The 20,881-nt window shown below is 46.8% G+C and overlaps 3 protein-coding genes across 3 annotated transcripts; 1 reads left to right on the top strand and 2 right to left on the bottom strand.

Moving 5' to 3' along the window:
* Positions 1-608: 608 nt before the first annotated feature.
* SMDT1 (single-pass membrane protein with aspartate rich tail 1) lies at positions 609-3,104 on the top strand. The gene is made up of 3 exons (XM_059472639.1): positions 609-827; positions 1,390-1,530; positions 2,813-3,104. The coding sequence occupies exons 1-2, from the start codon at positions 672-674 to the stop codon at positions 1,525-1,527; spliced, it is 294 nt and encodes a 97-aa protein (XP_059328622.1). The 5' UTR covers positions 609-671; the 3' UTR covers positions 1,528-1,530; positions 2,813-3,104.
* Positions 3,105-5,027: 1,923 nt separating this feature from the next.
* NDUFA6 (NADH:ubiquinone oxidoreductase subunit A6) lies at positions 5,028-6,864 on the bottom strand. Its single transcript, XM_059472764.1, has 3 exons — positions 6,688-6,864; positions 6,398-6,513; positions 5,028-5,222 (listed from the first exon to the last, which is right to left on the bottom strand). Exons 1-3 carry the CDS (start codon positions 6,812-6,814, stop codon positions 5,091-5,093), a joined length of 375 nt encoding a protein of 124 aa, XP_059328747.1. The 5' UTR covers positions 6,815-6,864; the 3' UTR covers positions 5,028-5,090.
* A 777-nt stretch (positions 6,865-7,641) lies between these two features.
* LOC132073197 (cytochrome P450 2D14) lies at positions 7,642-17,044 on the bottom strand. Its single transcript, XM_059472037.1, has 9 exons — positions 16,652-17,044; positions 14,436-14,607; positions 13,558-13,710; positions 12,787-12,947; positions 12,479-12,652; positions 10,527-10,668; positions 9,796-9,983; positions 8,773-8,914; positions 7,642-8,647 (listed from the first exon to the last, which is right to left on the bottom strand). Exons 1-9 carry the CDS (start codon positions 16,862-16,864, stop codon positions 8,469-8,471), a joined length of 1,524 nt encoding a protein of 507 aa, XP_059328020.1. The 5' UTR covers positions 16,865-17,044; the 3' UTR covers positions 7,642-8,468.
* Positions 17,045-20,881: the final 3,837 nt, after the last annotated feature.

The raw sequence follows: 20,881 nt of genomic DNA, 5'->3' as shown, positions 1-20,881 counted from the left end.
AGATCAGGCGTTTTGTACAGTAGCTACTGCACTAACAGTGCCTGAGGGAGCTACCCCTCAGTGTTACCTCTCTCGGCTGCCTTTGCAGAGAAGCTGAAAGCAAGCCCCACTGCAAGGCACGGGGCATCTTTCACCAGCAGCACCAAACTCGTGTTCTCTCCGCACAATCACCTGGAAAACACTACGAGCGAATCCTGCCTTTCCAAGTGCTTCTGTTTTAGGTAGGGCGTGTTCCCTGTTTTAGGAGATGGTTTTGCATGCGCCTGTTTTACACGCGGAACTTGTATTATACATTGCATTACATTGTTTAGAGTTTGTTTTACACGCGAAACTTGTATTACACATCCCATTACACTGTTTAGAGTTTGTATTTTATGCCGCGAAGCCGAATAAACCGGTTTGATTTGTAGCCCGTGCGCTGTTAATGGATCCATGGAACCCCTGGCGTGTCTGCAGGGCCTGGCCATTTCCCCGGCCCGGTTTTCCCTTACCGGGAGGCGGCGGGGGCGGCCCGGGCGCTCCGTCCCGTGGGGGCACCGAGAACGCCCACAGACCCCGGGGGGCGCGGCCTCACCTGCGCATGTGCAGTGCCGACAGCGCCGCCTCCCCACAAGCCTCGCGAGATCCTAGGTGACGCCTGGGCTGGGCCGCGACTCGGGGCAGGCGGGACGATGGCAGCGGCACCCGGGCGGCTCCTGGCGGCCACCGTGGCTCGCTCGGGGCGTGCGGGCTGGGTCGGGCCGGGCCGGGCCCCGGCCTTGCCGCTGGTGCCCTCCCGGGGCGCCACCGTCACCCGCAGCGGCGCCATTTTGCCCAAGCCGGTTAAGGTGAGTGAGGGGCGAGCGGGCGGAGGCGGCAGTCACGGGTGGGAGCGGTCACCAATCGGTGCGGGCGCAGCTGTTGTGGGCGGGGTCGTGGAAGTGAGTGACAGTGTCTGGTACCAATGAGCGGGGGGCTGCGGGCGAGAATGCGGAAGCGCTGGGCAGCGGCAGGGAGACGGGAGCGCCCCTGAGCGTGCGGGGCTCGCCGGGCCGGTGTCCCCCGCGTCCCCTCCGGGTCAGGCAGCGCTGCGACGCGAGGGGGACATCAGTACCCGCCTACGCGCCGCCCTTTGTCACCGACGGCCGCCCCCCCTCCCAAGTCACGGGTGTTCCCTGCCCCGGGCTGCCCGCTCGCTGTAACGATATAATAAATACGTTTGTAACGCTATAATAAATACTCTCATAAAGCGCGGTGCGGTGACCGGGGCTTGGCACCGGGGACGCAAATCGTTCTGGGAGCCGCTTCTCGGCTCCTCCGCGCGCCTGGGGAGCCGGGAGTGCGCCGGTTCAGCCAAAGTGCGACTTGCTTGGATGTAAAGATCCACTTTTTACAATCGACTCCTTGCAGACGCCCTTCGGCCTCCTCAGAGTGTTCAGCGTCGTGATCCCTTTCCTGTATGTTGGCACTCAGATCAGTAAGAACTTTGCAGCCCTACTTGAAGAACATGATATCTTTGTCCCAGAGGATGACGATGACGATGATTAAAGGGTATGTCATTAACTACACCAGCAATCTAATTATTTGTGCTTCCCGTTTGGCTTGGGGCAGGGAGGAGAATCTCAGACTAGGAAATACAGGCAGCAACAGCTTAAAAGATGTACTTGTTAAACACATGGACACAGATATAGCCTTTGGCTATGAACTTTTTTGTTTCGTACCAGAGTAGGCCAGACTGGTGTCTGTGCAATCTCCATGCCAGGCATTTCTTAGAGACTGGAAAAAGTGATGGTGTTTTAGATCTTGCTAGCTGAATCAGAAATAAAATGTAGTCAAGGAGGGTCTTTACTGCAGACAACAGAGACTTCAGTGTTCCTACATTACATACACACCTAAAGAAGGACAGCAGAGCTGCTGAGGAGTCTGAAGCACACCTGCTATGAGGAGTGGCTGAGGGAGCTGGGGCTGTTTAGCCTGGTGAAAAGAAGGCTCAGGGGAGAGCTTATTACTCTCTACAACTACCTGAAAGGAGGCTGCAGCCAGGAAGGGTTCAATCTCTTCCCAATTAACAAGCAACAGGACAAGAGGAAATAGCCCCAGGTTTTGCTAGGGAACGTTTAGATTGGATATTAGGAAACATTTCTTCAGGGAAAGGGTTTTCCAGCATTGGAGCAGGCTGCCCAGGCAAGTAAGTGGTGGAGTCACATGCCCTACAGGTATTTAGAGGAGGTGTAGATGAGGCACTTAAGGACATACTTTAGCAGTGGACTTGGCAGTACTGCGTTAGCAACTGGGACTCAATGAACTTGAAGGTCTTTTCCAACCTAAACGATCATGTACTGTCTGAAATTCTGATATAGGTGAACAATTTAAGAGCATTCCAGAACCCATCAGAACAGACTGTCTGCTGGGTGTTACAATACTGGAGTAGTTGGACCATTCAGACTCATTGCAGAAAGGAAGAATGGAAATAATTCACCTTTATCTGCACTGCGCTACACTTTCTACCATTTTCCATTATTCTGTTTAGCTTGCTCTTGTGTAAAGATTAGAGTTTGGGTATATTTGATTATTTGTAGAACAAAGAAACTGTTTTAGAGAAGTTGTTGTAAATCATGTAGATTTACAGTCAGTTTGGTGGGTGTATTCCAGTTGAAAAAGGGGCTTTCAGCATGCACTGTGCAGCTAAAAGCTAAGACTTAAAAGATTGCAAAGACTGCACTGGTCTGTTGTTAACTCCCTTTATGTAAACCCCATCTTGTGTAGTTTTGGGAGGAGGATGCAGACTGCAGCTCAGTAGTGTATCTGTAACACCTTCTTTTTCTATTTGCAGCACTGGAACAGAAGAACAGAAAGGAGAAAGCCATTGACAAAACAATGGTTCCAACATCTGTCACCTGTGTTTTGCCCTTCCCAAAGGGGACAGGGGGCTTTGTATCCCCTTTTGCCAGTGAGTGTCCTGCACATCTCTGTATGCTGGAAATCTGTAATCAGGGTTGAAGAAGTGCTTGATAGGCCCTGCGTCCTTGCACACACATGCTCACCTCATCAAAGACTGCTTGGGATGCCTTTAATTAGCAACATGGGAAACACTTAATTAAAGACCCAGAGATTGACATGTGCAACTTTGGTCCTGTGTTTTTATATGTTATTTTCCTATGTCCTAGCACTTCTGTCTTAACCTTTCAATCTCTGGATGTCTGTTCCAGTAGGGAGGCTCTCTTCATGCTTACTTTCTCTTTTGAGTCCTTTCAGTAACTCACTACTCATCTACAGGACATGTGGAATCCTAGGGGAAGCAGAGCCCCACAACACAGCCCTGTTAAAGAATGGAGTGCACATTGACAATGGCACTATTCAACAACCTAGCAGCTGTATCTGATGGGGACTGTGTCATGAACTTCACCTCACTGAAGATGAAAGACAGTATTATCATCACAGAGTTAAATCTCTGAGTGGCTTTGGTAAAGGGTTGAGATCACAAGTTGCAAATGAACTTATTCATGTGTTTTACAGCATTTCATCTCTGAATGCTGGCTCCAGGTATCCAATATTTCCTAGGTAGTTCAGTACTTCCTTCTGAAAGAGCCCTAAGGTATTTGTTTTCTTCACTGTATGAACTTCAACTCCTCTTTTCATAAAAGTGTTTGCTATTGCATTTAAATCCTTGCATCATAGACTTTAAAGGTCTCCTTTGCTGTTATGGCACAGGAGGAGTATCTTTAGTCACAGCAGACCAGCTGTTCTCTCAAAATGATACCTTGAGAGGTTGGTCAATTATTTATTTTTCTTAAGCCAGCACTGCCCCAGTGTCTCATGGTTTCTGGTCACTAGATCTGGCCTTTTGATTGCCCATTTCTTCCTTCCTTATTGGTGTTGCTATTGAACTGGGACCAGTGTATAGTTCCAACACCACATTTTTTCCCTTACTTCTTTGGCACAGCTTTTAATGTTTGCTCAATAACTCTCCAGCATGGCTACTAGAGAAAAGGGAGCCTGTAATCTGAGTAACCCCGAGAGCTGCAGCTAAAGGCAGCTGTCAGGTTCTTGAGTCACTTGGTATCTGAGTTGCCCCCTCCATGCCCAAAGCCACCTGAGAAGCAGTTGTTCCAGTTTATCTGCTCTTGGGAGCCAAACATGTACCTACTTCTGTTTTAGATGCTGCCAAAATCTTTTTCACTGCTTTGTCCCTCCTGGGCCCCTCCTGGCTTTGTCAACCCTGGAGGCCCAAGGCAGCTATGTACACATCCCTGAGGAGTGCTGTGTTACAGTCCTCATGGGGAAGAAAGCCCCAGGACTTACAGGATAAAAAGATGTTTATTTAGGCTGGATAAAAGAATTTTGAGTTAACTGCAAACATCCAGTGCTGGGCACATCTGGAAGAGCACCCAGTTACTTGCTGAAAACCTGTTCTCTGCTGAGAGAATAAATTCTCCTTATCCCTCTCAAAAGGGAACTGATAATTCCTGATTCAGTGGATGAGGTGATGGTGGGACGCCTTCTCCTGGCTTCAGAAGCTGTTACAGAGCCTTCCTATTCTGGAAAACAGTACAAATCCCCTTTTTCCAGGTAGTTTCATTTTACAGCAGAGAAATGGACTCTGCTGATGTTTTATTATACAAGGATTTATTTGCCTACCATTAGGATATTTTCTCTGGGAGAAGTGAAGGAGACTAATGTCCAATATAAAACACAAGTTCAACAAAGTCATAGGATGAAATTGCAAGACACTGCATGAATACACTGCAGTGTCTTGCAATATCCCTAACATACCCCTCAAGCACAAGAACATTTCTGCCCTTTTGCTCACACAGCTAACATCTACAGATGGGGCTATAGGCCAAGCACAAAGACCAGCAGCCAGGCTGTGTTGTGGTTACTCAGCAGACACCCCAGGGCAAGTGATGGGATAAATGCCATCCACTGAAAATACACACTGGCAAAACTAGGACATGACAGCTCTTCAAACAGATCATAATCGCTTGCACATGCTCTGGATTTGCCTAGTCATTAAGCTCCTAAGATGCTAGAGAATCTCTTGGTATGGATTTTTTTTTCTATGTATAGAACTTTATTTGTAATATAAGGCAGGAAGACACAGAGTCAGTTCCTCAAGGATTGTGGCCCGCATAGAATTTGGACAGAAAGTCTTTAGGTTGCGGGGTTTCCGTCTCGTGGAAGTACCTCATGACATGAGTCCTCTGCTTCCAGACATGAATGGTTTCTTGAAGCTCCATTTTTCCCTGCACACACACAAAAGAATTTTAAACTAGTTGGCAGAGCCCAAGTCTAACCACACAGTACTGAGAAAGTTATTTGAGTGAACTTAAAAACACCTACAAAAATAATAGCTGCATCAACAGTTCTGTACTCCTACAGCCTGCATGCATCACCTGCACTGTGACACAAATATACTGTTCCTGCCTTGGCACTTCCATGGATTTCTCTGCAGCACAGCTTCCCAGCCCTGTGACACAGGCAAGAGACTCTGTCCCCTTCTTAAAACCTGCTTTGTTTCTTTCCTGACCCACACCTCCCATAAAATTGTACACAACATTCCTAATTTTCGAGCACCTCTACTGAATTTGGGTGAACAGCAACACTTCAGCTGTAAAATTAACTGCTGCCAAGTGCTTTGCACCAGTATCACTGCCACTGAGACATGCAAATTCTTCACAATTCCATTCTTTTGTACTCATTTTATAGGATGGTAGCACAGCAAAATGAGACTGCCTGGAACTGTCACCTAGCATACTATCTAAGACTTTGTTTCCAGATTTTTTCATCATGTAAAGTCAGAGTAATTGTCTTGAAATGCAAGAAACAAAACAGGTGAGCATGGCAGTCATTGTTTGGAAGCTTTCTAATGCATTAGAATTGCACAGGTGAGTTACTGTTGCTCAGACACGTTTTGAAGCCTGAGGTGCTGATTATTGCTTTGAAGCATCTGTAACGCACCATGAGATGTGTTACAGAGCCAGAGTGTTCTGCCACCCAAAACCAGCTTCCCACCAAGTACGGACACTGTAATATATGTTTCAGAATCAGTGAAGAAAACTATTTTCTGATCCAATGAAGTACTGTAGAGGGAAGAAAGTTCATTTTTAATAGTAAACTAGTGAGCAGCACCTATTTTCCCTTTGATTGTTGTTGTTAAAAAAAGGGCGAGCAAACAACAAAAAAAAGGAACAAGCTTAGTGTTAATTAATTGTCGCTTTGCTTGACATACACTTGCTGAATTCTAAAGCCACCTGATCCCTTATCAACAGGTTTGCTGACACAGATATTACCAATCCAACTGCAAAAGACAACCACTCCATAGACAGGCTGGTACAAAGTTGTTCCTCTCCTCCATCACACTCACCACCATCAGCCATATTCTCTGCAGCTTCAACAAATCAGAAGTAACAGTGTGTACCTTAATAACCAGCATGTCTATCACGCGTGGATCCGTAACGTGGGCGTTCTTCATGAACATCTCCCGCACCTTGTTCCGCCCCTGTTTCACCGTGATGTCCAGCTGGTACAGGTGCACTAAGAGAAACACAACACCTACTGCGGTCATCCACGTCGTTCTGCACTTGTTCCACCAGCAACGCGCAACTCAACCCTAAAAATCGCTACACTGTCACTCGTCCGGCTTCACCAATGTCACTAAGGCCGTTCCGACCTTGAGCCCGCGCAGCAGGCCCCGCGTCCCTCACCCACCCGTGTTGGGCACCTCGCGGTACCAGGCCCGGTACAGCTCCCTGACGCGCCGCTTCGCCTCGCCCAGGTCCCGGCTGAAGATCGGCTTCACGGCGGCCGACACCACCCCCTTGCCAGCCACCGCCATCTTGATGCCACCGCCACCTTCTCCGCCGCCCGCGGGAGCGCGCAGGGCAGGGCAACTGCTCCTATTGGCCAGCTGAGCTGCCACTCCAGCCTTTTGGGCCGGCCGCCTCCCATCTGATTGGTCAAAAGAAACGCCAATCATCCAGTCACCGTGCTGCAAGGGGCGGAGCAGCTGCTGGCTGGGCCCACACTGGGCCCGCCTCCTGAGGCCGCGGGTCTGCCCCGCCCCTCAGAGCCCGCTCCTCCCTCAGGGCAGGGCTGGGGCTGTGATTTGGAGCGAGCCATTTGTTCCCTTTGCCCTGGAACGCCACAATCGGCTGCTGTTCGGTCAGGCAAGTGGACTTTCTCTCTGTCACTCTTGCATGCTGGAAAAGACACTCCCTACTTTAGCTATACCCACGTTTTATCCAAATAAGCGAGTGCCGGAATCTCTCCAAAGTTAATTTCCCTTTAAACACACTGGGGAATGTGCTGGCCGCTATAAATCTGAACACATGCAGTTTGGTGTCACTGAACAGACCAGAAAAGTAACACTGAAATGATCTAGAAAGGCGCAGGTGCTGGGTGTGAGGAGAGAAATCTCAGGTGAGTATCTGAGGCAGGAGCACAGCAGGACTGACGCAACCAGAAAGAGGAGGGGCGAGAAAGGAGATTTCGCATCACTTTTATTCTTTCAAGTTATTTTGTTGATGAAAAGCATAAATGTGCAAATGTGCAGTTCCTGCTGAAGTTCAGATCTTAATTTTGTTAGTAAGTATATGCATAATTCCATAGCTTTCGTAGCTTCCAAAATTACTATTACACAAAATTACTACTGCACACGTGCACTCGATTTCATATTTATTTATTTTTTTTTAGTGGTGGTTTCATGTAGGAGCTCCTTTGTGCTACTATCTCTTTAGATATGGTAAGTGGGCTACTCCTAATTTAAACATCAACATATCTTTATATCTTTCAAACAATTTGTCAGGGATATTGCAAGAAGAAAGAGAGAGGCAGCTCTGAAATCTGTGGCCATACAGTTGCAAACAGTGTTAACTCCATCCCAAGGTGAGTTCCAAACCTGTCCAAGAGCTGACTTTATGTAATGCCAAAAAAAAAAAAAAAAATTAATTGAATGAGATAATAAATCTAAACACCAGGATTTCTCTTTAAATGTATTTATGGAAATTTCTGTATTTCACAAATGACCTTCTTCTGTGGCTAAAACACCATCTGGATTATTTATGTACTCCTTGGTATTTACTCCTACTGAAGACATAGTGTGACATAAGGGCTGTCAGACTTAAAACTTACTTTCTTTGAGGCTAGAAATGAAGACAGTGCAATATTTGTTCAACACACAGAAGTGTGTAATAAACAGGAAGGAATGAAGTGGACATGAATGTCCTGGATGGTAAGATTTTCCAGAAGCACTACACTGAAACTACATTGTGATGTCACCTTGTTGTTGAAGCTGAAGCTCTCTTGTCTGATTCAAGAAGCACAATTGGAATTAAGCTCAACAAGATAGTGGCCTAGATCCTTACTTTACACAGCTGTGGCCTTCTGCAGAGACTTGAGATTGAACGTGGCATGATCCTGCCTAGACCTGCCATGCTCCTGACAGAGTTTGGGCAGTGGTGGTCTGTCAGTGAAAGGGGAGTGGTGTGCACCTATCTTGGGAGAGCTCGCAGCAGGTATGGGTGTGGAGAGTTGGTGAGTGCAAAGTGACCGTCCTGCCGTGGCCTGGGCTGGTCCTCAGGGAGCACAAAAGTGAATTTCTGCAGGAGAGTGGTAAAGAAGAGAAAGAGCTCCATCCTGGCTAGCTGTTCTCCCAGACAGACACGGCGACCTGCAAGAAAGGGAAGAGGAAGTGTGCAAAGAGAGCAATAATCAATGCCGGAATTGCCGCGGAGGGACCGGATCACCCTCCAGCTGTGCTTCTGACCTGCAGCTGGATCCTCCCCTCAGATTTACCTGCTGAGAAGGGCAGGAAGGCCTCTGGTTTCACAAACTGCCCCTTTGCATCCAGGAAGTGTTCAGGGTAAAACTCGTTTGGTTTCTCCCAGACTGTCTCATCCTTCAGCACCGAAGACAAGTTGGTGATGATTGTCGTCCCCTGCACTCCCCCACAAGAAGAAACAAGTGAGACCAGCAGCATTATCTTGGCACAACAGAACAGTGCTGGTTCCTCTTTAGTCCCTGACTGCCAACTAATAGCCCCCATTTCCACTTCTGCATCTTATTTGAAGCAGAGGTAAAGCAGGGCCCTTTTCCAATGGCATTTCGTGCCTGCCCTACACTCTGAAGCACCTGAACTTTTGCAATTTGTAGCCTTACAGAGGCTGTAGCGTGCAAATGCCAATTTCACGGTTACGCAGTGGATCTGCTTCTCAGATCCTCCTGGACTTGTTTTAGAGCTGCAGAGAAAAAGCTGACTGACAGACTTCAAAGCCCAACTTTTGCAGGGACCAGGGAAAATTGCAAAGCTTTCCTGTTTCACATGTCAAGGTTCTAAATCAGAGGAGATACCACGCGGCTACAAAAAAATCCCAGGCTTAAATTCTGCCACTGCTGCCAGGGCAGCTGCTGGTCACAGTGAAACTGGCCTGAATGCCAACGGCATCTGAGTAGCTTCAGAGATTAGAATTGAACTGCTAGCATCTCAGGAAAGCCAGTAAACTGGAGTTCAGTGCCTCTAGAGAGTCTGTTAGGCTGCTTCTGACAGGCAGTGAATACCATGGTTCATTGAGAGGAAAGGAAACCTTTGCACTGAGCTGCCACTGCAGTTGTGTTCCCATACAACAAGTGTGAGCCTAGAACACAGATGTGACCATCTGCCTGAATTTAGCATTGCAAAATGGCCTATTTTAGTGCTCAGCAGTGACTGCCATTGGGGCTGGAAGTGCAATGCTGCAGGGTTGGATGGGATCATCCCCACCCTGTGCATGGCAGCTGCAAAAGGAGAGGTTGCTGTGTTGCTTGTGTGGTCACGGTCACCTTGGGAATAAAGAAGCCTTGCAACTCGGTGTCCCGGTATGTCATGTGAGGTAGCCCAACAGGAACAATATCCCCACAGCGTTGCACTTCATGGACCACAGCATTAGTGTAAGGCATGCTTGCTTGGTCCATCATGCTGGGCGGTCTCTCTCTGCCAATCACTCTATCAATCTCGGCCTGGACCTTACCTGAAAGCAGAAGAGATAAAGAATTAGAGGACCCTTAGAGAACCAGAGGCAGCTGGTACAAGCTGAAGGAAGACTGGCTGCAGGAGATTGTAAGCACTGTGTGAGAACAGGACCAGCTGTTTTAGACAGGAAGGCATTTTTCAGTTGATCAGTGGCTATGTGTAACTGTTCTTTGCTCATAGCACCCTTATTAAGGCCTTGCCACTTGATATGCTACCTTACCCCTCCTCTATCCAGCACGGACAAGCAGCATTAGAGAATTTAAACCAATCAGAATCTGTTCCAAATATTGGAAGAGCCTACACTGACCTCAGACAGTCCCCAGATGAAGCCCTCAAAATGAAGGCAAGAGCAAACTTGCCCTTCAAACTTCAGTCGTTTTATCATGGCTACCCCCTGCCAGAACAGCTGTTTGGGAAGTGTTTCTCCTCTGTTTCTGCTAGACCAACAATCATCAAAGCTGTTCCTGATTGCAAAATCCTTGTGGAGAAATGACTCTTGAAGGGAAGAGGCTCCATTTCTGCAGGTAAGTTTCTGACTTACTCTGTATTTCTGGGTGGAGAAGCATGTACAGCAATGCCCACCGGAGAGTGGTGGAGGTGGTCTCAGAACCAGCTATAAACAAATCTGCAACAACCAGACGAAGGTTGTTATACTGGAAACCATTCTCTTCAGCTGCCTTACCCTGTGGAGAGCAAAAAAGTGGGTGATCTGAGCTGCAGTAATTGCTGGGGAAGAAGATCACTGTCCAGAGAAGTGCTGAGAAGCACTAGATCCATTTTTTAGCATGTGTTCCTGCTTTTTATTGGGAGACCGGCCTACAGCACAAGCAACAGTCTGAGCATGAGTGATGTACTTTGTAGCTCCGTTACCTCCTGTATTTGAAGGCCCTCAGCCACCTCCAGCATACTCAGAGAAGAATGCTACTCCTGCCTTCAGGACAGATGTAAACACCTTGTGCCTTCAGCTCAAACAGACAGCAGGCCCTTGCCACTCACTGTAACATCTTCCCCCAGAGGAAGTGGAGCACACTTATTCAGGTTTGATCAGATGACAAAAGCCACAGAGGAGAGAGGAGGCTTCATTGTTGTGGCAAATGCAAAATTAGCATTATTTTAAGTGGGTTATCTCTAGCTATGCATTACAGATTCTCGTTGCTTCTGCCCTGGTGTTTTCTTACTACTGAAAAATAAAAAAAAACAAGGATCAGGGCTATCAGGTTAAAGGATTATTGCTTCGTACTAAATCTGTAACACCACTTCTAGCAAAACTGGTCTCCCAACCAAATGCTAATTGAGCTCAAATTTGTTAGCATATGAGATATGACAAGCTCTCTGCATGAGTTCACCTGCTTGTCTTTTCTAATCCTCTCTATACTTCCCTTTCCTAGGGACTAGCTTCTGTTAAGTTACTCTGTATATTTAGATGCTGTTGTAATATGGATAGCAATTAATAATGCATTTAAGACTCACAGTTATTCCAATAAAAGATCTCAGACAAGGGACTTTGGGATGGACTTGACCCAAGTTAACTCAGGAGAGGGATTTATCAGACTGGCTTTCAGGTGATGTTAGTGAACAGAAGAGAGATGTGACAAGAGGCAGCACCCACCCCCAGGCTGTACTGCTCAGTGCAGAGTAACGTGGGTCACGTTGCTCTGCCCATGGGCTGGAGGTGCCTTATCCCCACAGCATGGCAGGGTTTGTAATGCAGAGCAGCAGTGCAGTCTTAGGACTTGGATGGGGGAAGTGATTTGCAAGCAGAATTTGGTAATATTGCTCATCTGGTACTTGAAATGTAGTGAATCCATGTGCAGAAACATATGGCAGATGGACAGGCCAACCCAAATATCTTTAACTTTATAGTGACTTTGTGCCTGACTAAATTCAAAGAAAGACTCCTTTTAATTTCAGTGAAGTTCAGAATTTAGGCCTTCCTCTGAGATCTAGCAAATGAGTTCTTAGCAAGCAATTCAAATATATATATATATCCCAAAGGAGACACTGGTTTCAAATCATATCTTGGTTTAAAGGCAGGCTGCGGATGGGGCAATGACTCCAAAAAGTCAGTCTGTTGCTCCAGTTTCTGACTGATCTTGAGGCATCAGTCATTGAGGCGCTGACATTACACAGAACCTTGCATGCTGACTTGTTCCCTGGTGCAAACTTAGGACATTTAGCGAATTCTCAATTATTGCCTTTTAGAAGCCTTCATATTTTTGTAGGCTGGAAGGAAGGAAGTTCCTAGATTCTGAAGGAAGTGTGAAGGCAGGAAATGGAAACAAGGACATCAATAGATAACATGGTGTCCTAAGACAATAAAAGAGGTTCCGGCATGAAGAATACCTTTCTTCTCAAGATACAGCATGGAATGAAATAGTAGGAAATTAGTTGGTAAGAGGTTTTGTGCAGCTCTAGGAGGAAAGTCAGCTTCACAAGTTGGAACTGGCAAAGGAACTACTCCTGATCCTGTAGGGTCTGCTAGTATCACCCTACCTTCTCCATTTCCTTTAAAAATACATCCGTGATATCTCGGGTGTAAGCAGGGTCCCAGGTCTTCACATGTTTATCAATGGCCTCATCTATGAAGTCCATGAACTCCTTTTGTGCTCGAAAGATGTTCTGTGCCACTCCAGGGATCCGCACCAAAATGGGCACCACGTTAAGAAGCTGGGGTGTGAGAACCAAAGAAGGGATAAAGAGAGAGAGAGGAGATATTTATTACATGATGCAAAAAAAGAAAAATTAGGAAAACACAATTCTCTCAAGTAATAGAGGGTATCTTCTTACAGCTTGTGGATTACCTGAGGCAGGAATCCAGTTTCTTCATCCAAGGAATTTTGAAATAACCGTGACAGCTTCTTGAATGTCTCATCACCATAGTCAAAACGGTCTCCAAAGACAATGTGGCAGATCATGTTGCAGACAGCATTATTTAAGGGAACATGTATATCAAAAGATTTACCTGAAAACGGAAATGGAGACCAAGCCATGAAGCTCAGCAACACCAAACTGCTGGACCTCATCTGTCAGCAGTGAGAATACACAAATGCCACTTTGATAACACCAGGAGGAAATGCCCCCAAACCACTCAAACATCACTCTAGGAAGTGAAATAATCTCATTCTTACTAATATTTAGTTGCTCTATGTTTAAAGAAGAAAATTCCCAAGAAAAACTGAACTGTGGGGCTGTTCTGTGACTTGACAGGTAAGTCATTGTTCTGTGTCTGGATGGCAGGCTGTGAACTCTCAGCTGCACTTTTATTGCATATGATAATATCAGTATGTTCCACTAAACCTCATCAAGTAGAGTTAGTGAGCTCTGGGAATAACTCTGTTTTACCTCTCTCTTTCTAATTTCCTATTTGTTTACTGATTCAAATGGATTAGTGTTACAGTAGCCCCACTGTGTAAAGCAGAAGAGGCTCCAAGGAGGGCACATAGACTAGGAATACTGCATTTGCATGGGAAGAGAGCCCTGCATGCAAACAGCAGTGACTGTAGCATTACTCCTCTCTGCATCACTGTATGGCCTTTTGCTGTGATTTCCCCATCCTTGTGGATGTCACAAACCTTCTTCAGACTTGATTTCAGAACAAAGAAATCCAGCTTCCTCTACCACTCGCTCCTCCAGGGATTTCTTTCCCATCCCAAAGTTCCTCAGCGTAGAGAGTGCAAATCTCCTTAGCTCCTTCCAGACGTGCCCGTATCTTGCTACAACAATCCCTGGAATTGTGGATGAGCAAGAAATGTCAGATATTTGGCTTGTACATCAAGTGAATGGTGCTAGAGAACAGCAATTGTGAGTCTGGAGGTACAGGTCTGTATGGATAGATGAAACAGTCTCACCTGGTGCAGCTTGTTCAGACAGCAATTCAGAAAAGGATCACTGCACCTTCTAAAGCTTGTGCATGGCTGGCAAAGGTGCAGGGGGATTCAAAGGGAGCAACAAGGGCTGCTAAGGATAAAGGAATCACCTCTCCAAAACATTCAGCATTGTTCCCATAGCTTGTGTGAACTGGGTAGCAGCATGTGCCACCACACAGGAGCTGAGGATGTGATGTGGGCAGGATGTAGGAAAATACTCTGTCTTGAATTAAATTATCATATTTTTTGCAACAACTTACATGTACCCTTTTCCATAAGCATTTTGTCTTACATAAGCACTGTAAGTACTAATTTGTGGCTGTTGGGAGCTGGCAGAAAGGTTGTACCATGTACAGTGTCCTTACACAGCTGAAGAAGTGTGTGATTGCTGGAGCTGTACTACAGCCATGAAGGGGAGCCCCCCTTTAATCAAATCCAAGTTTATCACCACCAAAGGGTGCCAGACATGCAAGGAGGTTGACCAGGGGGACACACAAAGGTGCACTGCACTGAGAAAATCTTGCCTCTACCCAATCCTTCGCTTGCTAGTGCCATCAAGGCATGTCCATTGTCATGGGACTTGCCTTCACAATTCTTTCCATAGCCCATATGTTCATATATTGGAAAGTACGGCCGGTCAGCAAAGTCCTCTGATTTGTGCACCAGGGCTTCCTTCACTGCTTTATACCCATTCAGCACTACCACGTTGGTCCAGCAGTTCTGGAGACTGAAGATGTTTCCAAACTTCTTCTGAAGCTGCCGAGATAAGAAAGCATGTCTGTTGCGGTTTGAATTTATGTTTTGACTCTTTGTTATGTGGTTTGTTCTGTTGTACCCCCATGTTCTCCCCGAGTTAGTGTTACCCTTCCTCGAAGCTGTCCCTTATGCCATTCCCCGCCCCTTGTTGCAGCTGTTTCCCTGCCTCTCATGGTAACCCAGCCCGTGATTCCCGAACCTTCTCTGCCACTTTAACCACTTAAACCTGGTTCGTGTCATGGCTTGTGTCTGGCACCTTAGAATGAGTGGCTCTAAAGGTTCTGCCTCTGGTAAATCCCTGTACCGAGGCAGTTCCCCACTCCGGGCTTGGCACCGGAGTTCCAAGAGCTGGCCCAGGCTCTGGCAGTCGCTTCCCATGTCCCTGAAAATGAGCTGAGTGTAACATCAGAAATATCACCATATCTTTCTTTAGGGCATTTACTACTGAGTGAACTTGGAGGTACTTTTTTTCAGAGATCTTCAGCTGATCTTTGACCTTGAACTTTGCAATGTATCAGCTCCAAACAGTGCCAAGCAGCAGCTGTAGCAGGATCAATGCCCTGTAAGTGGAAAAATGTAGAACACACCTACCCTGGCCAAACTGTTGTCATGAACATTGTGTGAGTACTTTTAATTTTGTCAAGAACCTTTGTGGGAATTTTTAAAGACTGCATGCTCAATAATGAATTATTTCCTAATGGTTCTATTTCTTTTGATCTGAAAGGCTAAGTAAGTTCTCAGTTGGTCTACTTCTGCTGAAGGAAGTATTGATAATAAAGTGATATGTAATTTGCGTTTCAAGATGCATTTGTACCTAAAGATCTACCCAAAGACAGGTTTCCAGAAACATGGCTGGGAAAGGCAATTTCACACTGGAGTTCCAGGTCAACTTTCTCCCTAAGAAGAGTGTACATATCTAGTACAACTGGTAACTGGAACCCTACATCTGCTGTGATCTGTGAGACTCATACAGCTGAATCAGGATGGCTGCACAGGGAATCCTGTCAGCTCCATGGGAGCTGGCCATGGAGCAAAGCCTTCTCCAGGTAGACAAGCCCTTTAATGGGACATGGACTCCTGGGCAGGCAGGTCAAAGCTCCCTTGCTAGTCAGGAACACTGAGCATATCTCAGAAGTACGTTGTTTTAAGACAGTGCAAGAGTAGCAAAACCCCACAGTTTTCTTCTACTTTTTTTTCTGTCTTTTTTTCTTTGTTTAAAAGCTAAGATTCTTGATTTCTTCACTGTAGCATTGAAAGGAATTGAAGTACTTAATACTGTATTTGCAGTAGGGTTGAAAAGGGGATTAGCACTTCACTGGCACTAGAAATACATCATTAAAAATGATTACTGGTCAAGACTGTGGTTAGTATGACCTGACGTGATATGATTTGAAAATGAGAAGCTTTTGAACTACATACAAATGCTGTATTTAGTTTCTCCACTTGGCAGGTTTTGGATAGGCAGCTGAACAGTGCTGTCCTGGAAAAGAGGCCTTTAGAATTTGCAAGCTGAAGCACAAAACACCCGTGCTTTATCTGCTGCAGGTTGTGAAAGCCCTGTGAAAGCTAAACCCTGATTTGAATAGGAACCTACTCTAATTTTGGGTATTGCTGCAGGGGCAAATCCCACAAGCTGGTCTCTTTAACTGAAAATGTCACATGCCTGCAGGCATGCTTCAGTAACTCCCAGGGAAGCCTGCCATTCCTGCAGCCACATTCCCAGCACACAGATATTTGTTTGTCTTCCATTGTTTGCACAACTCCCTGCTCCTTTGCCTCCAGGCCTGACCACAGGTCAGGCTTGCAGCCAGCTCTACAATTGTGTCACTGGGGGCACAGTTTATCTAGCCATGTTTATCATCCTGTGTGCATATTTTTACATTCCTTTACCTTTTTTTGCTAGTTAGTCTTAAAGCTCTCTCTAGCAATTTCAGGGGAAAGGAAAATTCCTGTTCTCCATGGTATGTACCTGTAGCTGGTCCCAGCCCTCCTGGGCCCATGGTGGATTGTATGTGGAGGGTTTTGCTCAGAGGCTGCCACTCACCTGGCCGAAGGAGTGGTGAGGGTTGTGGAAGTCAATGGAGAACATGGTCCCGATGAATGGCAGCGAGGCTGGGCCCGGCGGGTAGCGGCTCCACTTCTTTCTGCGCTTCATGAAGTCAAGCAGTAAAGTAAACACTGTAAGAAAGACTCCCAGTATAGAGATGTTGCTCCAGATGGATGACAGCTGGGACCCCAGCCACAGGAGCAATGCCATTTTGTAGCCTGTCTACTCCTTGTTTCTCCTCTTTTGACCCAAGACTGTTGCTGCCTCCTTTTGCCTTTTCTCTTCTCCTCTCTCACTTTCTTGCCCTTACAGCTGCTCCTTTCTCCTTGCTTCCTCCTCTTCCCCACACTGCCTTTTTCTGCTGCTCCTCTCTCCCTGCACTTGCTGGCTTTTGACTGTGAAACTTGGCTCTACCTCTAAGCTCCTCCTCTGCTTGGCTCAGCCTTAGGGGAGTGGTGATGAGGGACATTCTTCCTCCTCTTCTTCCAAAGCCCGAGCCCAGAGGTCTCCGTTCCTGCTGAAAGCGGCAGCTGGTGCCAACAATGCCTTCAGTGGGGCGGGGCTGGCTGAGCCCTGGCTGCCTTCTCTGACGGACAAGGAGAAGTTCACAAGGAACCAGTCCTGCTGCATTTTCATGGGACAGTTTGGAAAGGGGTTATTTAAAATTGTGTGTCACCTTCTTGTTAGTACAGGCAAGTCAAGGAAGAAGCAGCTCCTAAACACAGATCATACAGGTTTCTCTTTGCAGGCTAAGGAGAGGTTCCATTGGAACTTGAGAGAATTCAAGTTAGATCAAACATTCCCTTACAGAAAGCACTTACTACAGCAATTAGCTTAGAACAGTCCTCTGAGATTTTAAAAATAATTTATGTTTCTAGGATTAAAAGTTTTTATCAAACTCCAAGTATCAGTCAGCACAATGACCTCAGCTTCTGTGGAACACAGCTCAGCTGCAAGAAGAAGTCACATATATTACAAGGTGCCTCAAATATCCAGCCTTTGGGGCAGTAGTAATCCAGACACAATTATGGAGTTAGTCAAAGTATTTTCTAAGCAGCACAGCTGTGTGCTCCTGGCATCCCTGCCAATGGAGATCAACAAGCCTTGCTCTTAGGATAGTCAGCTCTAGATAAAAAGAAGCAGTAAATTCATCACAGCTTGATCTGTTGTTGTAGTGTGTTCGTTAAGTTCATTTAATTCCTCCCCCATTTTATGTATCTGCTCCCCCCCCATTTTGTGTAAAATGGTTCTGCCCTCCTCAGTTTTCCTGCCACAGCCCTGCCAGTTATGTTGTTCCCTTAGCAACCCTTGCTATGTGTATTGTCAATCTTTTAGGTTATATAATTCCTCCTCCCCTTTTTCCCTTATATGTATACTTTTTCTTCTCCCTGGGTCCAGTCAATCACCCCCCCACTCCTCCTAGTGTTCCAGAAGCTTCTCCTCTTTGGGGGTTGTGGTTGGCTGTGGTCCCAGGGGCCCTCCCATAGCTCGTATCTATTGGGTTCTCTACTATGTCATTTGTGTTAGGTTCATCCCCTCTCCTCCCCCTATTGGTCTTTTGTAAACCCCGCCTGGATCCACCCCTTCCCTTTATGACCCTGATGCACTCCTTGTTCTGGGTCATTCGCTGGTACGTCAGGGCATCCCTCCCTGGCTGGCATCATGGACTTTCCAATACACCTGTTTCGCCCCCAGCGAGTGTCCAACTCCTTCCTTCTCGTCGTTTAGCAGCGATCCAGTCCGCAACCAGCACAGCCCGAGGCCTTACGACGCCGAGGGGTGCTGGAAGGATATGCAGCTGGGTGTCGGCCTTAACCTCAGCTAGCCGGACACTGACCTTGGAGGCCAGATACACCCTCGCCGCAATCTGTGATCTCAGTGTGATCAGAGGAAAGCCTCCTAATGGAACAGTTGCTGCAGCAGTGATGGGGAGCTCGGGCTGCAGGGCAACGCCCCTGCAAATGCTGTGCAGGCAGCGCTGGTGTGCAGCCAGGGCCTCCAATGCCCTTTCCCCTGGCAGAGGAGGCACCTCCATGCTCATTGTCTGTGTGCTGACCTTACCTTGCTGGAGTGTCCACAGCAGAATCCTGTTTTGAGAGCATCATGACTCAGGGTGCAGGGTTGGTCTCAAGTAGTTTGGAACAAACGTTTGTTTGTAGAACGGCGAACAACTGGGGGGAATACCAGCTCCCACACAACTGCAGAGCTGTGATTTCTTCTGAGTTACAGAGACATACCAGGGTAGATCACACACCCGGAGAGCTGCCCCAATGGGCACAGTGTCTTCAGGAAGGACAGGCTGGAAACAGTGAGGAGTGGTTGTGTGCTGTGCAGAGGAGTGCCCAGAACGTGGCCATGGGAGAGGTGATGGACCAGCTGAGTGCCTGTGGGCAAGGAGAAGGTGGCAAAGCACTATGGGGAGAGATGGGCCAGGCACTCAGTACAGACTCCTGGGAAATGAGAGAAAGTCAAGAGAGCCATCCCACACAATCACAGGCCTTAGGGCTAACTCACGGTGCGCTTTAACTGAAGGGCTGTGTGGTCAGGCACAGTCTGGATGGTTTCTTGAGGGTGCTCAAGACAGCTTCATGACACAGCTGATTGAGAAGACAACAGGAGGAGACACTGTGGAGGGTTTGTTGTTCACAAAATAGGAAGAATTGGTTCAGGATATGATGGTCAATGATGAATTTTGCTTGCAGCAACCATGAAACTGTGAAATACTAAATCCTGCGAGAAATCAGCAGTACAAACAGCATTACTGCCCTTACCTGCAGGAGAACAGGTTTCATTTCATCCAGGGATCTCCCTGAGAGAATCCCAAAGGGAACTGCCCTGGAGAGCGAAGGAACTGCCAAGAAGAGCTAGTTGTTCTTTGAGGGCAACCTCCTCAAAGCATGAGATCAGTGTGTCTCATTTATTTCCTGGACACTGCAAAGCCTTTAACACCATTTTCTACAGTACCAGGGTAGCTGATAAAGTGGGTGGGTGATTGTTCACATTGTGGGGCTGAAAGAAGTGGGATCAACAGTACAGAGTCCAGCTGGTGGATGATCACCGGTGACGTCCCTTAGGTGTTTATACTGGGGCTGACAAACTTAAGGTTATTAAGTTATTATGGGTGATGGGACAGAGAGCACTCTTGGCAAGTCTGGCCTGGGAGAGCTGCCAGAGCTGAACTCTGTTTTCAGTGTAGCCTGGGAGCTGTTGGCTTTTGAGTACCCTCCACATTTCAGACAGCTCTAGTGTGAGGTCTCAGGAGACAGAGCTGCAGCAGTTCCCTCCTCGGTGGGCTGGCTTGAGCAGATGGCTGAATGGGAAATGGTGATCAAGGGTTTCCTCCCACATTGATTGTCATGACACATGCACTCAGATGACAGAGGAAAAATGGGAAATGTGGCCCCAGGAATGTCAGTGGGCATTTCCTCATCACCCCACCAGTAAAAGGATGCTACCTTGCCTGTTTCACTTTAGTTTGAGCCTGACCTTTATGAACTTCAGCAGAAAAATATTCACCTAGGTCCTTTCAGTTATACTTACCCTGGCTAGAGCCAAAGAGCCAAAGGCTGTTGGACTCCCATCATTCACCTGGGGACTCTAACAGGGATGGTTGATCAGAATTGATTTAATTCTAATGAACATCACCCTTCTGATGGAAGGCCATCAGAACAGGAACTCTCCAGCTACTCTGCTTCCTGTGGCTCAGCCTTGACGTAAAGTGACAGAGCTGTAACCTGAGAAATGCATCAGCTTAAGGAAAAGACCCCTACACTGGCACTGACTTCCCAATTGACATCTTTCCAAAAGGTCATTTGGTAAATGATCCTTTCCTGCAAACTTGACAGCTCCTCCACTTTTGGCTAGTAGCATGGATGGCCAGGCCTGCAAAGGAGTGGAACAAGTGCTATAGCTTCATCATTGCAAAAGAACAGTTTTCAAAGCCAGCAAAAAAACAATAGACAACAAATCTCTTTCTGACACAGAGAAAGAGAAAAGGGTCATTACTCTTCTGAAGGATGGAAGATGATGATTTGCATTTTTTTTCCAATAAAGTAATATTTTGAGCAGTTTTCAAGTCAGAGAAAAGACCCTCCAAATCCATAAATATTAATTTTAGCTAACTGCTGCCCCACTGTGCTGGCTGCATATCTTTGGCAGAGCACAGTGAATTTAGAGATGAGCTACGTGGAATTACAGAAATTGCATGCAGCCATTAACATTCTTTGA

The sequence above is a fragment of the Ammospiza nelsoni genome, chromosome 5 (genome assembly GCF_027579445.1).
Source record: "Ammospiza nelsoni isolate bAmmNel1 chromosome 5, bAmmNel1.pri, whole genome shotgun sequence".
Lineage (NCBI taxonomy): Eukaryota > Metazoa > Chordata > Aves > Passeriformes > Passerellidae > Ammospiza > Ammospiza nelsoni.
The sequence above is the reverse complement of the archived record's forward strand: the minus strand, read 5'-3'. Positions and strand labels throughout refer to the sequence as shown.